Raw genomic sequence first — 24,985 nt, 5'->3', positions numbered from 1 at the left:
TTACTGATTGTGAAGCGTTTTTACAGTGGTGTATCCATCATCAGTGAAACTAATGAAATATCAGTGACAAAAAAGAAGCAAAAGGTAAAACTGATAACTAATTTTAATGACGAATGGTGTAAGGTCTCCCTATGTCTTCACAAAGATGAAAATGATTAGCTATTCAGTCCAGTGTGTTGTATGCCTCTCATAGTTTAGCGTGATTCACTGAGGCAAAATTGATGTTAAAGACACATGTTAAAAATTCCAATTTTGTTCAGTTTAAAAGTGTCATACGTGACAAAATATCCCAAATTTCGTTTAGAAAAACTTGGCAACCTTGGTTATGTGTGTGATATCATTCTCAATTGCATACTTGACATTAGTCTCCAATAAGTATTATGCAGATTTCTTTACCAAAATATTCCCCAAGGGAAACTACATCAAATATGGCTCTGCTGAGCCTTACACTTGGCTCAAAACTGGTAGTTACTTGATGTTATTACATAAGAGTTTTTATGGATTTATATGTACTCCTCCCAAGACTACTCCCAAGCAGAAGCACTTTTTTGGAATTTTCAGCCTTGACTCTTCCCCCCCCCCCCCCCCCCCCCAAGCACTGAAGTTGATGGTTATGTCTAGACTGAAGTTAACCAACATGTGGCATCATTACACTTCTTGCTGATTTGACATGTTTGATAATACAGCCAGCTGTTCCTCCCCCCGCCCCCCACCCCCTCCCCACCCTTCCTCTCACCCCTCTCTGTCTCCCTCTTCAACTCCCTAATATTGCAAAGCTTTGAGACGGTGTCCTGCTTCAAAGCACACACACACACACACACACACACACACACACACACACACACACACACATGAAAAGTAATCTCTTAATATACCATGTTACATATGAGTGCAAGCATATTACCTCTTTATATCTCTGTGAAACAGTGGTAAACAGAACATCAGTCTTCAGCATAAAAAGTAATTCTAAGCACTATTGATCACTAGTACGCAATATTTTAGGACTTTTTTCCTTCTAATTTAAGTTTTGTTTGGGAGAAGAATGCAAGTTTGTTTTCAGATAATCATTAACAACTCTACTAGTACAACCTGCTGCTCTCACCTGCTGTAATTCTGCATGTTTTACAGTGGGGTCAATTACTGGTTTTAAGGCAAGGTGCTCCTACTCCATAACCATAGAGATATAGACAAAACTACTACAATGCCAAAGGCCAGCTATATCTCCTTCAAAGCAGATTGCATTGCAGCATCCAACATGAATAAAGTGTAGTCAGACTTCACACTCTCAACTATTTCTCACTATTCTCTGTGACAGTTTCCACACTTGTCCATGGTGATCATACTATTTAGCTTTGACAGATTATTACACCAACAGTTTAACAGAGCTGAACAAAGATGTTTTACTATGTTTCAATCCCGACCTAATATTCTATGCACAAAACACAAAATGAATTTAGATTGGGAGACTGAGATACCATTCAATCACTGAGAATATCTCTTCTATGCAAAAGAGTTTCAGATGTATTCTAATGGTAATTAGAATAAGTTTGAAAGGTTTTATGCTTCAAGTGGAATACTGTGCTACTCATTTTCACAGTTTGCAAATAAGTCTGTGCCAAAATCTGAGCACGGAATTTAAGTTTTCAGTTCACACCAATGTACACCAAAATACGTATTTCTAAGCTCTATTGTTTAGCAAGTTTTTTTGGTGAAGGAAAAAGCATCTTGTTTAAATCTGGTCATTAAAGAGCAACACAGGTTTCCTGTGAGGCTCAGAGCATTTCACTGAATTCACAGTGACTTCTGATATCATTTTTTGAATTTATTCATGATCTTATATGAGTCCATAGCTAAACTCAACCAGAAAATTAAAATGTAGACTGCCACACATGACACAAAATGTCTAATTTAATGTTTTTTGGGGGAACACGCCTTCATCATCAGAAATATCAAAACACAAGAAGGGAAAAAATTTAGGAACATTTTCAAAAACATGATAAACTTCAGTTAACCTATCCATGAAAAAAAAGCTAGAATGAAACTACACCCAAAGAAAGAAAATTAATTCTTAAAACAAGGGAGTTCTGGTACTGAAACTGAATAAATCACTTTTTCTGTGTGTTATGTGTTTACTGGCGAATGAAATAGAAACAACTTGAAAGAAATGAGACCACTAAAAGATTAAACAGAAACTGATTGTATAACCAACATATGCCAGTCAATTTCCCTGATAGTTTCTTGTGCCATAACTTCCACTATTTATATCACTATTCGATTCTGCAGCCTACATTTTTGAGAGTCACATTTATTTTGGCCTTTGCCATTCTGTTTTGGCACATAGCAAAGAGTGGACACCAAAAATCAATGACTCTGTCATCTAAAATCAAACAATGGAAAATCCAGGCTGGAATGGAACAATACAAGAGAAGGAAAGTTGCTACTCATCATATAGCAGAGATGCTAAGTCACGATAGGCGCAATAAAAAGATTCACATAATCATAGCTTCTCACCATTAAGGCCTTTGTCAACAGTAGACACACACACACACACACACACACACACACACACACACACACACACACACACACACAAACATTCACGCTAACGCAACTTGCACACACGTCTGCAGTCTCAGAGAGCTGAAACTACACTGTGAGCAGCAGCACAAGTGCATGATGGGAGTGGCAACTGTGTGGGAGGTAAGGAGGAGGCTGGGGTGGGGAGGGGGAGGGATAGTATGGTAGGAGTGGTGGACAGTAAAGTGTTGCAGTTTAGACGGAGGGCAGGCGAGAATGTGCAGAGGGGGGAAGGGGTAAGTAGCGGAAAGGAGAGAAATAAAAAGAAATTAAAAGACTGGGTGTGGCGGTGAAATGATGGCTGTGTAGTGCTGGAATGGGAACAGGGAGGCAGCTGGATGGGTGAGGACAGTGACTAATGAGGTTGAGGCCAGGAGGGTTACGGGAACTTAGCGTGTATTGCAGGGAAAGTTCCCACCTGCGCAATTCAGAAAAGCTGGTGTTGGTGGGAGGGATCCAGATGTCACTCCCATCATACTATTCCTCCCCCTCCCCACCCCAGCCTCATCCTTACCCCCACCCAATAGCCACTCCCATCATGTGCTGGTGCTGCTGCTGCTCGCAGTGTAGTTTCAGCTCTCTGAGAGTTCAGACGTGTGTGCAAGTTGCGTTTGCATGTGTGTGTGTGTGTGTGTGTGTGTGTGTGTGTGTGTGTGTGTGTGTGTGTGGTGTGTGTGTGTCTACTGATGATTGTATGAATCTTTTTATTGTGCATATCGTGACTCAGCATCTCTGCTATATGGTGAGTAGCAACTTACCTTCTCTGTTATTGTGACTCTGTCATCTCTTATACTACAGACCAATCTTCTCTACATGGGTTAGTAGATTCCTTTTGCATATTTCCTTTTTTTAATCTTAAAAATTTTATTTTATTTAAAATTTGAGTTATTAACAAAATAACAACATCTGAAACTATTTTTAATAGCAATATATACGGTGTAATATCTTCTACACATGAATTTTATTAATAACAGTCTTCTCATTCATAAATACTGCCATACACAGTGTGTTTCTAATTTCCCCTAACGAATATCTAAGACAGTTATACAGCACTAGACAGAAGTTGTGAACAGGAATTAATGTTGTCTCTAAGAACTTGCATGTGTTTCATTATCTTGCATGTGTTTCATTCTCTTATATTTGATTGGTGAAAGAGGATACATAATCTACTGTCACTGGTAATTACTACAGTTATAAACATTTAACTGGTATGGTAATGAAACTTAATATTACAAACAGTATTCATAAGACATGTTACACATTCTGTGTCCAATCCTACACTGGTGTTTCATGTAACATTCGACTGCTATCAAAGCACTTTTAGCTATTTTCTAATAAATGTAGAAATTACCAGCATCACAGTCAATTACTATCTGGCTGACAGGTAATAGTGGAACTCATTGTTTTACATTTTTTCATGTAATGTGGAAATGAAAATCATTGTGTTCTCTGAATCCTCTTTTCTGATCACAGCACACAGCTATGAAATGATACCATAAAAAAAACTCCCGGGAGACTGTTGAAGATAATTTCCAAGCATGGACCATGTTGGCTTCCACCAACAAAGTGAAATATTGTCCCACAGTGGTTTTCTTTGAAAAGCAATGGTACTATACCTACAAGACCTCATGTATAATTAAATATAAACTGCTTGGGCAAGTGACTTATAAGTCAATTTTGTTGTTCTCTGTGTAGCATTTTTTATATGAGAGTTTTGAGTCTATATTGTTTGGTCATGCTCACAGCTATATGTTTTGTTAATGAACAGGAGTTTGTAACTAAGTATTTAAGTAAGATTCTTTAATTCACTTATAACTTACAACTTCTGTGAGGTACTCCTGTCACCACAGGAACCTCATTTTTCGGGGCAATAGCAGAGGTCACCAGTAGTGGCAGCCAGAAACATAGTTATAGATGAGTGATAGAAAGCAGCACTTCTTTGTAAGGTAAAGATAATATATCATTGAGGAACAGCAAATGGGTAGCACTCATAATGTATAATGTGAAAAATACTCATCATTGACAGTATTGTATTTGGTGGTGCCAAACAACTATAAACAAAGACTATTACACTTTCTGTTAATTAGTAATGAGGTGATAGGGAATGCACTCTTAAAAAGAGATACAGAAGAAATGTAGAACACAAGTTGGACTCACAATACAGGTCCTAATGTAAAATAAATGAAGTGAGATGCCTGCCATTGTATATTTCCAATCTAGCTATGAAACAGTAAAACAAGGTGTCCCTCAGGGCTCTGTATTGGGCCCTTTTTTTCCTGGTCTACATTAATGATTTAGAGGCACCTCTGTACTACCAATTAATAAGTTACGCAGATGATAGCTCACTTTTGTTCTTTTGCAAACAAACTAATGACTTGACATTGGCTGCAACTGATGGCTTAAATCAAATAACTACTTACTTCCATGATCAATTAGCTATTACCATTTAAACTTGGTAATTCATACCAAACATTTGTTGATAATGTAAGTGGCACCAAAAAAGTAGACACTGACAAATGTAAATAATTTGGGGATGTACCTAGATGAAAATCTTAGATGAGTAGACCATATCAATTTTGTATGCAACAAAATCAGCAGTTCATTGCACTTAATTAGCAAACTATCAAAATTAGTCTCTGAACAAACATTAAAAACTGCTTAATATGGGACAATATTTGCATATATTAATTATGGAATAGGGGTATGGGGATGTGCTGCTGATAGACACATGAACAGAATCCTAACACTGCAGAAAAGAGCAATCAGGACCATGCATCGACTAGGATACAGAGATTCATTTAGGGAAACCTTTGTACAACACAAATATCTAACAGTATATTCCTTGTATCTGTACAAATTAATAACATTCTTTGGGGGCCCTAAAAATAATGAGAGTAAGTGCTCTGATGTGCATACCCATAACACAAGACAAAATGATTGCTTTCAGAAATAGAACTAAACTAAAGACAACAGATCATAATCCTTTGATTAATGGTCAGATATTGTTTAACATGCTTCCAAGTGCTATAAGATGCCACAGAGGTAAAGTATTCAAAAGGGAATTAAAATCATTCTTGACTCTCAAATGTTTGTACTCACTGAATGAATACATATATAAAAATGTAGCTATTCTTACATGTAGTCCTAACTCTTCTATCTATATGATGTACTATTCTGAGGTGATTGTAATACATATCATTTTTGTATCAACATGCTATACTATGTAACAACTGTATGTACATTATGAAGTACTGTACCATATCTTGCAAGTGCATCTTGTATATGTGAATTGCAAATTCCTACTGTTTGTACAAAAATTGTATAAAATGCTATGACATTTGCAAAAGTCACCAGTTGGTGACTACATGCAAAAAAAGATAATAAATAAATAAACATCCAAAAGCCCAGGAGATAGTAATAAGAATTTCAAAACTGTTTGTATCAAACAGTCAAAAATAACAACAATATGAATTAGGGCAGATAGCTATTAATGACATAGAGAAGGCACTGAATGGCAGACAGGCACATTTGAAAGTACATCTAAAGTTAATTAAGCTATGAGACAGAGTCCTTATTCAGATTTAGAAAAACACACACACATTCATAAGTGAACAACTGACAAACATGTGTGGGTAGCAATCTGTCATAATTCAAAATGCCCTGTTTGGTATCTACACCTATATCAACTTGATGAACTGTCACCTTACATTCAAATGAATTTGCTCTTTGAACTTGGATTATTTTCTACCATCTGATAATTATGACAGTATCTTCTACATATCAGAGATCTTTCTAAGGATACATTAAAGTTGTTTCCCATTGTATCAATGGTGCAAATTCACATATGCATGCATATGTTGATCATGTAGACAAAACACAATAATGACTGTAAATAAGGTCTCAAAAACTCTTACATTTTCTAATGCATATAATACATACAAATAGCAACACATTAATTTGTGTAATTTGTTGTCCTTTGCAGGAAATGTGGTTTATTAAATAGCTTGTAAATAATTAAAAATATACATTACCCAAGAAAATTTCCATAAGCTGTGCCGCGCATTTTTGGTGCTTTGGTAAAAAAATAGAGAAAGTTGCTTTCCAATCAAGTTCCATGGCAGTACTTATATTAGGCAAGGTTATTGGTTTAATATCAACTTCTTCCACACCAACAGTTAAATCAGACCTATCAATTAGTTCCAAACCTTGAAATCGATCTGTCTGTAAGAAACATAAAATTATTATTATTTAATGCCAGTTGTAACGTACATGTGTGCACCAGGTCTGCTTCCATGTGTGAAGCTGTGTGTTATTCATTTGCTAAGGAAGGCTTTGGCTGAAAGCTCTAATGAGGAACAGAATTTTTGTTGTGCCTATCTGCAACTCAACAAGTCAGTGAGCAGCAATCTTATCCTTTTCCTGATAGGTTATGGTCACTTGCAGATCTTTTTACTGGACATTAATCGTATTCAACTCTCCCTCCATTTCATGAAGAATTTCTAAAGTTGTTGCCTTCCTGTAGTCAGAGGTACACTTTTTGTGGAATCTTTTAATGACATCTCTGATTTCTATTGGCACCTTTGCATCTATAGCTAATGGTGTTATGTAACTTACGTGATGCGTATTTCTTCCTCCCTTTCTTGGGGCCTCGTTCCTGCTCAACAAGGGATAGGCTGTGTTACTATTGATTTGGCAGTGTTAGTTACAGAGGGTGGCCAGATGTCCCTGTCACCACCCCAAACCCTCCAGGACAGAATTAGTGTACCCCATTTGTCTGTGTCTAGTGTAAGCCATGGAATAGTGCAACCATTTTCAAATGTTTGTGAGTCATGTAACTGAGGCAGAACCAGCCTGATATTCACCTAGAGGGATGTGGGATACCGCCTAAAAACCAAATCCAGGCTGGCCAGCATACCAGGCCCCATCATTAATTCACCAGGTGGATTCAATCCATGGTTGATGAGCCTACCCAAGTCCAGAAAGCAGTGCATTAGTGCTCTTGGCTAACGTGGCAGATAGTCCATGATCTTTATGTATTGTGAAAAATAAAATTGTCTAAAATAAAGTTATATGTTTACTGACACTATATCACTTACTAATAGTTCCCACACATTTTATGGTGCTGAAATCCAGGAAAAGTGCCATGGACAGTACCTTTCAGAATCTCTGGTCTGTCTACAATAACACAAGATGACTTACATATTAATTCTGAGGGTCTAAACAATGGACTTCCTTCATGTGTAACACAAAGCACATGCTCCTAGCTAAGTTACTTAAGCATTGTGATGTGACCACAGGCAGTACTTCCAAAGTTGCTGACATCAATATTTTATTTTGACAGTATGTCATCATTGTATTACTTGTTAAATAGAGAAAATCTGCTGCTGAAATTTGTCACAGTCTTCAGTGTGCCTATGGAGAGTTCTTCATGGGCACAAGTTGTATTAGGAGATGGGTGAAACATTTCAAAGATGGAAACATAAGTATCCATGATGAGCCTAGTAGTGGTTGCCCTTAAACTACCTCCAAGGAAGGCAACAAGGAAGAGTTAATCAGCTCTTTAGAGAAGACAGGCATCTCACAGTGAATGAAATCACTGTAGAAATTGCAATGGAAAAAATGATTGGAATCTTAGGTTATTAAAAAGTTTTGCCCAGTGGGTTCCACATTTATTGACCAAAGACCACAAACTTCAAGAAAGAGCCATCACCTGAAACTTTCTTCAGAGATTTCAAAATGAAAATGATCATTTTTATGAGTATTGTGATTCCATCATTATGAGTTTGAAGTAAAACACTAGAAAATGTAATGGTGTCACTTAGATTTGCCACTGAAGTAGAAAATAAAGACAGTGTCATCTGATGAGCCAAACACTTTTGAAGCTCTGTCATGCAATGCACAGCAACCCCCCCCCCCCCCCCCCCCCCCAACCCCCCTCCCTATGAGGAAGAAGATCATCCAGAAACAGGATAACTCACTTCCTCACACTGCTCATGCCACTGTGGGGAATATGAGAACATTTGAGTGGAAGACTCCTCCACAATCTCCACCCTCCAACTATCATCTTTTTGATTATGTTAACGTAAATGTAACGTAAATGCCATTGTAACAAGATGGTGGAGAATATTTGCCAAACAGTGTGCCAGTGTCTTTGGGAAGCTGGAAAGGAGTTGTATCATAATGTTATTTTCATACATGCAAAAATATTGGAAAATATAGGCAAAGAACTATGTTGAAAAGTGGCAGAAAGTATGTAGAGTAAAATTAAAATAAATAAATAAAAAATAAAAATTTTGAAAATTATTGCTCATTTCTTTCAGTATGGCCCTCATATCAACTTATATGAACTATTTGCACATATCCTAGTCGTCAGAATAATATTGTAGTAGTGTAGTACAGGGTTGAAGAATAATTATTAAATTACATTCCAGAGTATGACTGACCTCTAGTGAGGAATTTTTACATTAAGGCTTATGAAGTGTAACCACCTGTTAGCAATGTTGCAATTATAACTAAACATGAGCAAAAATTATCTCTAATTTCAAACCCCAGGTTGGAATATCAACAATATGAAAAGGATGGGTTGCTACTCACTGTAAAGATGATATGTTGAGTTGGTGACAGGTACAACAGAAAGACTGTTACACATTATAGCTTTCAACTAAAGTCTTATTCACCAAAGATCACCCAGACATACCTCATGCACACGAGTGCTACAACCAGAAGCTTCAATAGGAATGCAACTGTCATTTGAATAGCAATCTACAGGGCTGGGGAAGGGGGAGAAATAGCAGAGTACAGGTGGAGAGATAGATGAGCACTGTTTGATGGGGTGTGCATGGACTAGAAACTGCCAAGTGCAGTATCAGGAGATGAGGTATGGGGAACAAGCAAAAAACAGAAAAGGAGAGGAGTGGAAAAGGACAGGAGCAGGGAAGGGAAACTACAGGTGGGCACACTGGCATTGGTGGCACACAAAGAGCCTGAGCGAAAGTGAAAAGGGAGGAGATGATAGGACAAAGGGGTGGAAATTGCTGGGTGGAGGGTGTAGGGACAGAAGGTTATTATACTGTAGATTGAGGCTGGGTGGGTGGATGGATGGCCAGGTCTTGCACCTGAATCTTCCACAGGGCAAAGAGTTGGGATTGGGAATGGTAACATCCTAGTTCATTCCTTTACCATCTTCATCCTCCTCTTCACCACCAGCTTTTCTGAGCTGTGCAGATGGGAATTATCCTCACAACACATTCTCCACTCCTGAAATTATCTTAGCCTAACCCTACTGTCACCAAACCCTCCAAAAAACAGTTTCTGCTCACTTGCCCTATTACCTCCTCTCTTTTCACATTCTCTGACCCATTCTGAGTGCCATCCTCCGCCAAGGTACACCCCCCCCCCCCCCTCGCTCCCATCCTTGCCCCTTCCTTACTCCTCTCCTTTCCTGCTCCCCTGCTTTTCTGTTCCCCTCCTTTTCCACCCCCCCCTCCCCCCCAACCCATTTTTTCCTCACACTTACACACTTACCTCTCGATGCTGCACCTGGCAATCTCTAGTCCCTGCATGTCCTGCCAGAAAGTTCTCTTCTCTCCCCCCCCCCCCCCCCCCCCTACTGTATTCTGCTATCCTACCCCTTCTCTGCCCCACTCTAGATTGCTATTTGCGCGACAGTCTCATTCCATTCAGAGCTGCTGGTGGTAGTGTGCATGTGTGTGTGAGGTGTATTTGCTTGCATGAATATGCATGTGTCTTCTTTGATGAAGAGGGTTTTGTTCAAAAGATATAATGTGCAAGACTTTTTGTCATGCTTGTGTTCAACTCAAGGTATCATCTTTATGCTGCGTAGCAATCTATCTCTCTAATTTGAAATGTAAACAAAGAACATAACATTCCAATGTTATGTGCTTCTTTAATCAAATTAACTTGATGATTTCTTGCCAGACAACGAGATAGAATATGTTAGCAGTCCATTGCAGAAAACTTTTGCTAGTTTAATAACCTTGGACAGTACTAATCTAGACTAAATTGACAAAGTGGAATCTGACCTTGATGTATTTGCATGTGACGACTATGCAAACTCTGTCAAGGTAAAATACAGTATTTGAGGAAGACTTTCAGATGCCCCAGACAACAGGACACCTTCTAAAATTTTGACATCATTATGCAGTTGCGGCGTTCAGCTGCCACCAATCAAGTTATAGCTGTTTTTCAGTGACATTGAGCATTGGACTCGTTTCTGAGAACAATTTGAATCCTCATCTGATGCAGACCTGAACTTTTCAACAGTCAACAAATATGTATTTCTTTGAGATATCTGGAAAGGGAACCCAAAAACTTGGTACAAGACATTATTGTAACTACAGCTGCTCATGAACTACCCAAGGAAATTCTATGTTCATTTTATGTTGACAGATGTAAAATTATACAGGTGAATCTTGACTTTGTGGAAGACATCTACATCTACATCCGTACTCCGCAAGCCACCTGACGGTGTGTGGCGGAGGGTACCCTGAGTACCTCTATCGATTCTCCCTTCTATTCTAGTCTCTTATTGTATGTGGAAAGAAGGATTCTCGGTATGCTTCTGTGTGGGCTCTAATCTCTCTGATTTTATCCTCGTGGTCTCTTCGCGAGATATAAGTAGGAGGGAGCAATACACTGTTTCACTCTTCGGTGAAGGTATGTTCTCGAAACTTCAACAAAAGCCCATACAGGGCTACGGAGCATCTCTCCTGCAGAGTCTTCCACTGGAGGTTATCTATCATCTCCGTAACACTTTCGCGATTACTAAATGATCCTGCAATGAAGCGCGCTGCTCTCTATAACATCCGATTTCCTAGATTTTATTAACTTAACATTTGTTGAATGCAATAAGCACATCCAGGATCTACAGGCACTAGGGGAGAGCTTAAAGGCTTATGATTCATTCTTAGTTCCAAAGATACTTCATGCTTTCTTAGAAAACATATGTCAACACTGGATAATTCATATGGAGGGAAAATGATTGTCAGAGGGGAATATCCTGAAACTGATGGAATTCTTGTTAAAAGAGGTAGATGGGGTCTTGATGGTGACAAAGATCTGTGGGGAAACTTGCAGACCAACTACTACAGTAAGACACATAGAAATCATCAATGTTCAATGGAAGTCAGGACATACAGAAGGTATGTGCCTAGTGTATGATCTGTAAACATTTTGATCACTGAGTGCAAGATTGCAAGACGGTGAGGGATGTTCATGACTGCTGCAAGATTTTTATATCCAGCTTGTCCCATAATAGGTGCTTTCCTTGCCTCAGCCAGGGTCACACAGCAAGAGGCTGTCAGAAGAAAGCATGAGCATTTTGCTTCTTCTGCAAGAAAACCATTACAAGTCAGGCTGCAGCAATTTGGGATATTTTATTTATTTATTTACTTAACCTGATCTGATGGAGCCATCAGGCCCTCTCTTACAACAGAGCAAGGTTTCATACATTTAGTACCTTCTTTATGTCATATTTACCTAAGAAATAACAAATTTAATGTGAAAAATATTATTAAAATGATTTAAATGTTTATAGACACAAAGTGAGTGTATAATACTATTAACTAATGAAGTTAATGCTAGTGTATTTCTGCTACTGCTGTTTCTGTCACTATTAATGACAATAATAATAGTAGTAATAATAATAATAATAATAATAATACCCTTGGAGGCTCGGGAAAAGAATAGGCCTCTGGTATGTTCTGCCAGTCGTAAAAGGCGACAAAAAGAACAAACCACTAATAGGGCTAACCCCCCTTTTAGTGTGATTAGTTGGTTCAGGACAAAAGTAATGAATCCTCGGACAAGTGCTGTCATGGACAGGGACAATGCTTGAACCATATGCGCGTCCACAATGGTAACGACACTGCTAGCCACACGGAAAATAATTTAAATCCAAATAGACATGTTTTGCAGGATATACTTCCTGCAACCACACTAGAAGGAAAACAAAGACAGAGGATGAGATGGTCAGATTAAGTTAACCGACACCTCATGTTCTGTTATTACCAAGCAACAAACTTAGGAACAAACACAACTGGATACAGCTCACAAGTATACACAACATTTATTACCAGTTACCCAGAATTAAAATTTATAACAGAACAATGACTAGCTGATCAGATCTGTGTAATAATCAAAAATAACAGGATACCACAGTCAGAATTAGAAAACATCAAACAACAAGTACAACAAATACTATAATAAAATAATGTGCAATCAGAAGAAGAAGAAAATATAGTAATGGACTCAAAAATCCCAGACCAAACAAACAAAGAACACCACACATCAATTAAACGATCAGAGGAAAACAAAATCTTAAGACAGCCACCAGAACAAGCACGAATAGAACACGAAGTGACACACATGTTAGATATAGAAGAAAAATTTCAGCTGACAGTTATAGAATACAAATACACAAATACAGACATTAGACCATTCTTGCATAGCCCACCAAATAACCCACAAGTCGAAACAACAATAAGAACTATCATACAAAATAAATGAATATACAACCAAGGAAGAGTTACAACTACTGATTTATATAGGAGCACTCACTACACTAAATATACACACTAGACAGAGATCAGAACCAACCAAGACACAGAAGAAACCCACAAAACCAGCATGGCAACACAGGCTACAGATCAGAATAGAAAAACTGAGAAAAGACATCAGACAGCTAACACAGTTTATAAGAAATGAAATATCAGACAAAAAATGAAAAAAGGTTAGGTAACATCTCACAACAAGAAGTGATAGCAGTTAGATGAAAAGAAGCAGAAATTACAAGTATTGGCCAAACGACTTAGAAGATACAAAAAAAAGTGAAAATAGAAGGAAACAAAACCAAACATTTAACATCAACCAAAAGAAATTTTACCAGACAATAGATAACACACACATTAAAATAGACAATCCACCAAACATAAGAGACACGGAACACTTCTGGAGCAACATATGATGAAACCCAGTACAGCATAACAGGCATGCATGGTGGATACAAGCAGAAACAGACACATTCAAGATGATACCACAAATGCCTGAAGTGATAATTTTGCAACATGAAGTCACCCAAGCAATTAATTCTACTCACAATTGGAAAGCCCCTGGGAAAGATAAAATAGTAAATTTCTGGCTAAAGAAGTTCACTTCAACACATTCACATCTAACTAAATTATTTAACAGCTACATTGCAGACCCATACACATTCCCTGATACACTTACACATGGAATAACTTATCTGAAACCTAAAGATCAAGCAAACACAGCAAACCCAGCTAAATATCGCCCCATAACATGCCTACCAACAATATACAAAATATTAACTCCAGTCATTACACAGAAATTAATGACACATACAACACAGAACAAAATTATAAATGAAGAACAAAAAGGCTGTTGCAAAGGAGCACGAGGATGTAAGGAGCAACTGATAATAGATGCAGAGGTGACATACCAAGCTAAAACTAAACAGAGGTTGCTACACTACGCATACATTGATTACCAAAAAGCTTTTGTAGTGTACCCCACTCACGGTTACTACAAATATTGGAAGTATACAAAGTAGATCCTAAATTGATACAGTTCCTAAACATAGTAATGAAAAATTGGAAAACCACACTTAATATCCAAACAAATTCAAATAATATCACATCACAGCCAATACAGATTAAGTGTGGAATATACCAAGGAGACTCATTAAGTCCTTTCTGGTTCTGCCTTGCTCTGAACCCACTATCCAACAGGCTAAATAATACAAAATTATGGATACAATATTACTGGAACATACCAACACAAAATCACACATTTGCTATAAATGGATGATCTAAAACTACTGGCAGCAACAAATCAACAACTCAACCAATTACTAAAGATAACAGAAGTATTCAGCAATGATATAAATATGGCTTTTGGAACTGACAAATGTAAGAAAAATAGTATAGTCGAGGGAAAACACACTAAACAAGAAGATTACATATTGGATAACCACAGCGACTGCATAGAAGCGATGGAGAAAACAGATGCCTATAAATACCTAGGAGACAGACAAAAAATAGGAATAGATTATACAAATATTAAAGAAGATCTAAAAGAAAAATATAGACAAAGACTAACAAAAATACTGAAAACAGAATTGACAGCAAGAAACGAGACAAAGGCTACAAATACTTATGCTATACCAATATTGACCTACTCATTTGGAGTAGTGAAATGGAGTAACACAGACCTAGAAGCACTCAATACAGTTACACGATCACAATGCCACAAATATAGAATACATCACACACATTCAGCAACAGAAAGATTCACATTAAGCAGAAAGGAAGGGGGAAGGGTATTTATCGACATAAAAAAACCTACATTATGAACAGGTACATAATTTAAGAAAATTCTTTATAGAACGAGCAGAAACTAGCAAAATACACAAAGCAATCACTCATATAAATACATCAGCTACACCACTATAATTTCATAACCACCTCTACAACCCTTTAGATCACATAACATCAACAGATACAAAGAAAGTAAATTGGAAAACACCCGTATCATCCAACACAGCCACACATAGATCAAGTCGCATCCAACACATGGCTAAGAAAAGGCAATATATACAATGAGGTGGAAGGATTCATGATTGCAATATAGGATCAAACAATAAACACCAGATATTACAGCAAGCATATTATTAAAGATCCCATTTCCACAACAGATAGATGCAGAATTTGCAAACAACGAATAGAAACAGTAGATCACATCACAAGCAGCTGTACAATACTAGCAAATACAGAATACACCAGAAGACAGGACAATGTAGCAAAAATAATACGTCAACAACTTGCCATACAACATAAACTAATAAAACAACATGTTCCCACATACAAGTATGCACCACAAAATGCACTGGAGAATGATGAATACAAATTCTACTGGAACAGAACCATTATAACAGATAAAATAACACCACATAACAAACCTGACATCATACTCACCAATAAAAAGAAGAAATTAAGACAACTAATTGAAATATATATACCCACTACAACAAATATACAGAAGAAAACAGGAGAAAAAATTGAAAAATACATCCAACTGGCTGAGGAAGTCAAGGACATGTGGCATCAGGATAAAGTTGACATTATACCAATTATACTATCAACTACAGGAGACATACCACACAATATCCACCAGTACATCAACGCAATTCAGCTACATCCAAACGTATATATACAACTACAGAAATCTGTAATTATTGATACTTGTTCAATTACCCGAAAGTTCCTAAATGCAATGTAACATATACCGTACAGTTAAAAGGAAGTCATGCTTGATCAAGGTCAGCATCACTTTCCATTTTTAACCAGACATAACGTCTGAGAAAGAATTGAAATAACAATAATAATAATAATAATAATAATAATAATGACCGTAACAACAATAATGATAGTGGTAGAATTTATTGATGTACAAAATAGATGTTCCCTGATATAGAGAGTTCTGGAGAAAGGAAATTTAAGGAAACAGCCTCAGCTAAGAATACTGGAGCCAGCCAGAGTGGCCACGAGGTTGTAGGTGCTACAGTCTGGAACCACATAATCGCTAAGATCGCAGTTTCGAATCCTGCCTTGGGCATGGATGTGTGTAATGTCCTTAGGTTAGTTTGGTTTAAGTAGTTCTAAGTTCTAGGGGACTGGTGACCTCAGAAGTTAAGTCTAACAGTGCTCAGAACCATTCTAAGAATACTGGGAAACGATAAATATCTGATTGCAAAGAAGGCTGTACAGCAGTAATGAGTGTATACAGAGACAATGGTAGCCATTATTATTGCTTCAGAAGATATGTGATTAACTGTCTTCTGAAGCTGGACATGTTACACACTTCTCTAACTTAAGGAGGGAGGTAACTCCAAAGAGGGGTTCCTGCTACTGGGAAGGACACTGAGAAAATGCCTCAATGATAGAGTGGGATAGAAATGTTTTGTTGCTGGTGGGAATGGGTATTTCAACCATGTTGTTCAGACAAAACATTAAGATTGAGGAGAGATATTAGGAATGGTGTCTATATGCTTGTCTGCGTGCAGCCAGGATAGCTATGTATATGGTGGTAAAAATGATCAAAAATTGAACATTACAAATATAACAAACACAGACATTCATAACTAGTTCCAGGCACTATGAGCTTTCTCGAGAAAGATCTTGTAGGATAACATAGCTGTAATGAATGATTGAAAGTATAGGTGTATGTAGAACATTCTTTTTCACGTTAAGAGGGAAGAGCATTTTAAGTTTTTGCAGGTGATCGCGAGATGCTGATGTCTTCTTGCACATTGCAGCTATGTGCTCATTTGAATTTAGATTTTCATCTATTATTACTCCTAGGCTCTTTGCTGAGGGGAGAGAAGCTGATATATGTCCCATTTAGGATTGAAGATGATAGGGATTCCTGATATTTCAACCTAATGAGTCTAGAATGACTAACCTGTATTGTTGGATTTTTGGTGGATTGAGTTTTAATCCTGTATTCTCTGCCCATTTTGATACTCTACACCAGTGAAAAATCCTGCCATACACAACTGAGCTGGCAATGAGAATCAGAGTTGTGTAAGATTTGTTTACTTGCAGACAGTCCTTGGGCCCCACAGGTGAAAATGGACAGGGTGACAATTATTGAACTAGATGGAAAAAATGTAAATTATTTACAAACTATGGCATACACACTTTATTTGACATGTAAACATCACTAGATATTTGGATTTAGTTATGACATGTTTGACATGCCTGCCATCATTGGCGATAATGTGACACTGACAAATAGCAAAATTCTGCATGATCTGCTGAAGTGTTGGAAAATCAATGCCGTTGATGACCTCCTGAATGGCTATTTTCAGCTCAGCTATGGTTTTTCGGTTATTGCTGTATACCTTGTCTTTAATATAGTTCCACCAAAAGGAGTTGCATGTGTTCAGATCTGGAGAATATGGCAGACAATCAAAGTCCACACTAGTGGCCTCTGGGTAACCCAGAACCAGAATGTGATCCTCAAAGTGCTCCTACAGGACATCAGACACTCTCCTGCTCTGACACGGTCAAGCTTCATCTTGCATGAACCACATCTTGTCAAAATCAGAGTCACTTTCGGATAATAGGGATGAAATCGTCTTCCAATGCCTTCACGTATCATTCAGTAGTCACTGTGCTATCAAGGAATATTGCACAAATTATTCTGTGATGGGCGTTGCATGCCACACAGTCACCCATTGAGGGTGAAGAGACTTCTTGATCATGATGTGGTTCACAGTCCCCTAAATGCGCCAGTTTTGCTTATTGATGAACCCACTCAAATGAAAGTGGGCTTCATTGCTAAACCAACCAACAATTTGCAAACTAATTCCAATCATTCCCCATGGTTAACCATGCAATTTGAATATCCTAATGCAATCAATATTTGTCACCCTGAACTTGCACATTGTGTTTTAGATGTGTTTAGCAAATCTACCTTCTCCAGCAAAACTTCAATCTGTAATTTAAAAGTGGAAGTTATTGCAAATCACCCACTGGCTGTCACTGCCTTTGAGTCTTCATTTACTATATCATACTTATGCCAACTGGTCCATCAGATGTTGAAAAGTACATGGAACAATGCTCAAGTTCAATTACTATTCTCAAGAGTTTTCACTCCTTTTTGAGACACACATTAATAATGAACTACTGTATGATCTGTAATGAACTACTGGCTGATCCCACAGAAGGAAATGATGATCTTCCCATTGAGCTACTTATTGAAGTAAATAGCTAAAGGAACACTGGTCCAACACTCATCTCCCCATCACTGGCTTTAGCATCTTTAGAATGTGGCTAGATCATTAGTGGAAAATGATTGCATCTCTTGAGGGATTTCACACTTCCCATTCTATCAAGGATCAGCAAAGAGTAGTTCTCCTGCCACAAATATTGGCAGCTATTTTTCCAGATAACATCTGTAATGCTGAAAATGTTTCTTCATTTGGCAGAGGCATCTAGAGAAGAATGACATCATCAATGCTCCCCACAAGACACAGATGACAAATTATATCTGAGGTTGACACGTCAATCTGGCTCCAACCCCAAATTTCCACCAACATCTTTTATTGGCTCATCAAATATTTATGAGGAAGAAATATGGAAGCATGAATTGGAGAGTCATATTTGATGCATCTTCACAAGAAAGGGCTACCCCTCACTTAATGATGTCCTGGAAGGAGGCCTTAACCTTCTTCCCAAAGTAGCTTTAGTACTCATGTGTTTTTGAATATAACATTTTGCTATCATTACAGATACTTCCTAAGCCTGTTTGCAGTTAGTTTTTATTCCAGATGTTAGAGACCTAACAAGCTTTTACTATTACAGAGATCACTATCACAGAGCAAATGAAGTAATTGGCATACAAAGAAGAACTGCTTACCAATTCAGACATATTCCTTTTGGGCATGAAAATAGTCCATACCTACTTTCAGCTGCAATTAAGGAGTTGTCAATCACATACCACTCACAGTGCTCCACCGCAATTGCATAATGAAACTATAACACTTATGTTGATGATTTGCAGTAAGTGCTGCAGACGAAAATGTAGTGATAAACCATTACTATAAACTGATATCAACTGTGTGTCAGTTTCAGCTGCCTGTGTCAAAATTATCAATGAACTCTTAGTATATGGTTGGAAAGTATAAATCAAAAGGATGAAAGATTGTACAAACTTTGCGGATGCTGGGAGTTCTCTGGGAAACAGCAAGTGATATATTTTGTGTCGATCAGCATGAACCCACTCATAAAATATCACAGACAGTAGCAACCATAAGACGCTTATTACAAGCAGTGACTATTATTTATGACCCCTAGGCTAAATAAATCTCATATCCATAATACTTTTTTTTCTGGATACTTAGTTGCATGGATGAGGGTGAGATGAACTTTTGTTTCAGCATTCTGCCTCTCAGTGTTACACTTGGACATCAGCTCTTCCAAACCCATTGCATATTTAAATACCAAAACTTCTGAAGATGGAAACATTTGCACCATGTTTTCTGTGATGATTCTGAGCAAGAATATAGTGCTGTCTTGTATGTCAGATGCACTATAAAGAGTGAGTTTCGCATCCAAGTGACGTGTTGCAAAACCAGACTAGGACTCATGGGAAGTGTCATGCAGCTATGACAGGAACTGCTGGCATATTAATAGGGATGAGACTTTTACTTTACCACCTCGGTACTACCAACATGGGCATAAGCAAAGAAACTGACTCCGTGGTGGCCCTTGGTCAATTAAGGTATAGTCCAAATACTTCAGCAACGTTTGTATATAACAGTATCAAAGAAAGTCACAATTCCATCTCAGCATTCCAATGGAGATGCTGTCCAGCTAGAGACAATCCTGCAGACCATCTGTCACAAGGAAAAATGCCTCACACAGCAGATGTGTGATAGAATGGCATAAATTGGTTTTCATAACATCCCTGTCACTTGCCAGATGAATATCACAAGTTCCTTTGGTGGAAACTAAAAACTTGCACCTAGTATCACAGGTCCTCTGTACGGAGATACCCTAGCTGCTAATAGATATTGAAAGGTTTATTTCCTAATAGAAATTACTGTAAAGCAATGCCCACATTCTCTAACTGAAAAGAAAATTTATATGCAATGTGGTTTTACATGCTGAATTTACAGCAGAAGAAATGGCAGCAACTCAACATTTTGGGATCAGGATTGTGCAAGAACAATGCTTTTTTTCATCAAATCAAGACTTTCAAGGAAAATACATCACAATCTAGTGGACTGAAAATAAAGAATCTCAGTAGTATATTGGCTGAGAACCTGTTGCATCTAGGTGTCTGTGTCCATTATGCCAAATTAACTATTCAAGAATGGCAGACACTTATCCTGGATGGAAACCATCACTTCATGAGGCTTTTGATAGTACATGCCCACATCTGTTCAAGATACCTTACGCTTAGAATTGTGCATTCAGAGCTATGTTATTCCTTCTGCATACTACATGCCCATCACACCATACGCAAACAGAATGAGGGAAAAATAACTGTTTATACATATCTCTGTATGCAGCAGCAGAATTGTACACAGTCAGCTGCAAAAACCACTTCTCTAAATTTTCTAAATGGTGTTTCATGTAAAGAATGTTATCTTCCCTCCAAAGATTCTCATGTGGGTTCACAAAGCCTCTCTGTAAAACTCACATGTTGATCAAACCTATTTGTGACAAATCTAGCAGCACGTCACTGAACTGCTTCAATGTCTTCCTTCAGTCTGACCTGGCAGGAACTCCAAACATTCAAACAGTACTCAGTAATGGGTTCTACTAGCATTCTATATGTTGCCTCCTTCATAGATGAGCTACACTTTCTTAGAAATGTCCCAATAAATTGAATTCGACCATTCACCTTCCCCACTACTGACTTTACTTTCTCATTCTATTTCATATCAGTTTGCAATGTTACACATGTAAATTGAACAGAAGTGGCTTTGTCAAACAATATACTACTATTACTGTAATCTTTATAGGATTTCCTACTCATCTACATTAACTTCTGTATGCCACTGTCAGCTGTATTTAGTATGTTTTCCATTTTGAATTAGCTTCTTCACTGCTGGTTATGGTGGATCTAGTTTCAATCAGTTTTTTGTCCTGAGTAATTTTACACTGTTAATGAGTGGTAGTACCTCTGTGCCAGAGTTATCTGATATAATGATTAAATTTTCTTCTTTACTTTCATTAATGCTTATTCCCTTTCATAATGATAACTGACTAACTGTACATGATTTCCCATTGTTCTCACTGTGTACCACTTATAAATTTGTTTGGTATTTGGCGCGATTACTCAAACTTAAAACTTCTCATGTACATGCTATGCAAACTAGGAAGCTGATTTTGAAATATATTGCATACCTGACTTGTTATTTTATAGTCAATAGCACTGATCAATGACTCTGCTGCCTAGATTGACTGAGAGTCAATGGAGCCTCTGCTCTAAACCAGAGAGTCACAGTCAGTCCTAGGGATGATGCTGTAAATCACAAGCCATGCTTTTATCCCATGAGAGAGGGCAGTAACATCCTCCACTTCAACCAGATGCTAAAAGGGACCAACAGTGTTACACCATCCGGGTTATCTGGATACTTCTCACCAACACCAACCTATCCAAACTCCAGAGATGGGAACTTGCCCTTCAATATATCCTCTCTTCTCGTTATCCACCAGGCCTCAATCTCCGCTAATTTCAAGTTGCCGCCACTCATACCTTACCTGTCATTCAACATCATCTTTGCCTCTGCACTGCCGCCTCGACTGACATCACTGCCCAAACTCTTTGCCTTTAAATGTCTGCTTGTATCTGTATATGTATGGATGGATATGTGTGTGTGTGTGTGTGTGTGTGTGTGCGAGTATGTACCTATCCTTTTCCCCCCTAAGGTAAGTCTTCCCGCTCCCGGGATTGGAATGACTCCTCACCCTCTCCCTTAAAACCCACATCCTTTCATCCTTCCTTCTCCTTCCCTCTTCCCTGACAAAGCAACCACCGGTTGCGAAAGCATATTTTTTTTTTTTTTTTTCAATTTGTGCCTGTCTACTGTCTACCGGTGCTTTCCCACTTGGTAAATCTTGGAACCTTTGTTTTTAATATATTTTCCCATGTGGAAGTTTCTTTCTATTTTCTTTACATCATTAATATGAACCCAACAATTACGTTTGTTATTGTCTCTGTTGCATTTAGAAATCTTTTCTATCATCTTACTTTCTCTATTTTTTTGTACAAGTAGTTTCACTTTGTATTCATCTTCCCTTTTTCCGTAATCTACCATACATTTTATCCTGCCCAATTGTACTCAATAACACATAATTTACTTCCAAACCATAACCTAAAAACTTTTAATGCTTTCAACATTACCGCTACTATAAAATCCACTGTTCCAATTTTACAAAAATTTCGTGTAAACTCGTGAATACTATTTCGCAGCTTCAGTTCCTATCACCCATCAAACAACCATCTCAGCTATTCCCAACAACTTTCATTTTATTTCCATTCCCGTTTTTCCCACATAATGGATCATTTTTTAGCAGCTTCCCAAAGGTTTAAACGTTATTATTTCTTCGGCAGACAATTGTTAGCCTCATTTTCATAATCTGCCAGTACATAACCAGTCCTTTGAATACATTTACACGCAGTTTTTTCGAAATTTTCCTGAATTTCCCCACCCTTTAATGTGTTTTGGAGACAACACAACTACCGAACCTTTGCACCCATTGTTGTTCACCAACCTAAGTTCAGCACAGGATCAACATAGCTCATCTCAAACCAACACTTTTTTCACACCTTTATCTCTCCCTATATATATATATATATATATATATATATATAACTTCCACATGGGAAAAATATAATAAAAACAAAGATTCGAAGACTTACCAAGCGGGAAACCGCCGGCAGACAGGCACATGAACAAGACACACAAACACACACACAGAATTGCTAGCTTTCGCAACCGATGGTTGCTTCTTCAGGAAGGAGAGGGAAAGACGAAAGGATGTGGGTTTTAAGGGAGAGGGTAAGGAGTCATTCCAATCCCGGGAGCGGAAAGACTTCCCTTAGGGGAAAAAAAGGACAGGTGTACACTCGCACACACACACACATATCCATCCGCACATACACAGACACAAGCAGACACATTTAAAGGCAAAGAGTAAGGGCAGAGATGCACAGCCAGCACATCTTGGCACAATGTTACACCGTCCGAGTTATCTGGATACTTCCCACCAACACCAACCTATCCGAACTCCGGAGATGGGAACTCGCCCTTCAGTATATCCTCTCTTCTCGATATCCGCCAGGCCTCAACCTCCGCTAATTTCAAGTTGCCGCCGCTCATACCTCACCTGTCTTTCAACAACTTCTTTGCCTCTTTACTTCCGCCTCGACTGACATCTCTGCCCTTACTCTTTGCCTTTAAATATGTCTGCTTGTGTCTGTGTATGTGCGGATGGATATGTGTGTGTGTGTGTGCGAGTGTACACCTGTCCTTTTTTTTCCCCTAAGGAAAGTCTTTCTGCTCCCGGGATTGGAATGACTCCTTACCCTCTCCCTTAAAACCCACATCCTTTCGTCTTTCCCTCTCCTTCCTGAAGAAGCAACCTTTCCACCTTCTAATACCATGTCAACCTCATAACATCCCTACAAGGACCCCCTTAAATTTTATTTACATTCCCTTCGCAAACATGCCTTCACCCTAGCCAGATTACACTCCCATATTTTATTTACTCAGGCTTGTCTGACATTTGGCATTACCCCCAAAGGCCTCACACTTAAAGTTCCCATCTCTGGCTGCAATCCGTCTTTCCATCAGTTCTTATACCAGTTCCAAACTACACAATCCATAGCCCTCACCAGCCTAATCCTTCACCTATACATCGACTCGGCCAATGAACACACCCGTCAACTCCTATCCCAAATCAAAGTCCTCAATCTTTCCTCTCCCACATCCACACTGGCTGTTCATAGCATCCTCCTACAGGCCAACCGCATATTAGAAGAGCATGTCACCCTCCACCTCAAAAAACTATCCAATCTCCTGGTTTCCCACCTCCGGAAAGGCAACTCACTCACCCTCCACAACCTTTCCAACAAACCTCAACCTCCTCTCATTGCACACAGACCCAGTCTCTCCCATCTTCTCAATCTCCCACTTCCAGCTCCACTCCCCCCAACACCTCAAAATTCTAGTCAACACAATCTGGAACACAACACCCCAATTTAGTAGTTAACCTTTCCTCCAAACCTCTCTCCCAAACCGAAACCTCCGTCCTATCCAAAGGCCTCACCTTCAGCCCCACTCCCAGATTCAACCAAACTGCCCTTGTCAAAGATTTACTGTCCTACACTCGTAGTCTCTGCTGGAAATATCACTTTGCCACGAAGAAAAATAATCCTGATCCCACTCCTAATGATCCAACTCCTTAAGACACTATCCAAATTGAACCCTGACTGGAACAGGCTACCTGCTCACTGGTTTATTTATAGATGGCACTATATTGACTTTTTGCAACAATCAGAAATTCAAACTAAATCCAGTGTTGGTCATGTAAAACTGCACTACTTAGTTGCCTCATCTCACAGTAACACTTAATATGAGGATAATTATACTGAGCTGACATGGACACATTTATTATGTAATTTTTCTTTAACTTTCCCGTTACTTATTACTCTTTTCATCTTAGCAGTGTTTTATATGTGTGAAATCATTTGCATTTTCTTTCGTCAACTGTAAGGAGTTGTACTGGACACAACTATTTAAATACCTTTTCATTGAAGTAACATGCACATAACTTTATTATTATTGTAA

General features: G+C 38.3%; 1 protein-coding gene across 2 annotated transcripts in view; it reads right to left on the bottom strand.

Moving 5' to 3' along the window:
• LOC126325594 (phenoloxidase 1-like) overlaps nucleotides 1-24,985 on the bottom strand; it is a 195,850-nt gene that overhangs the window by 157,431 nt on the left and 13,434 nt on the right. The window contains exon 3 of one of the 2 annotated variants that reach the window (XM_049995263.1): nucleotides 6,609-6,798. In XM_049995263.1, the coding sequence (XP_049851220.1) occupies nucleotides 6,609-6,798 (190 nt within the window). The remainder of the gene's footprint in view (nucleotides 1-6,608; nucleotides 6,799-24,985) is intronic. The other variant, XM_049995262.1, reaches the window with a different exon arrangement.

The sequence above is a fragment of the Schistocerca gregaria genome, chromosome 2 (genome assembly GCF_023897955.1).
Source record: "Schistocerca gregaria isolate iqSchGreg1 chromosome 2, iqSchGreg1.2, whole genome shotgun sequence".
NCBI lineage: Eukaryota > Metazoa > Arthropoda > Insecta > Orthoptera > Acrididae > Schistocerca > Schistocerca gregaria.
This window is presented reverse-complemented; position numbering and strand designations above follow the sequence as displayed.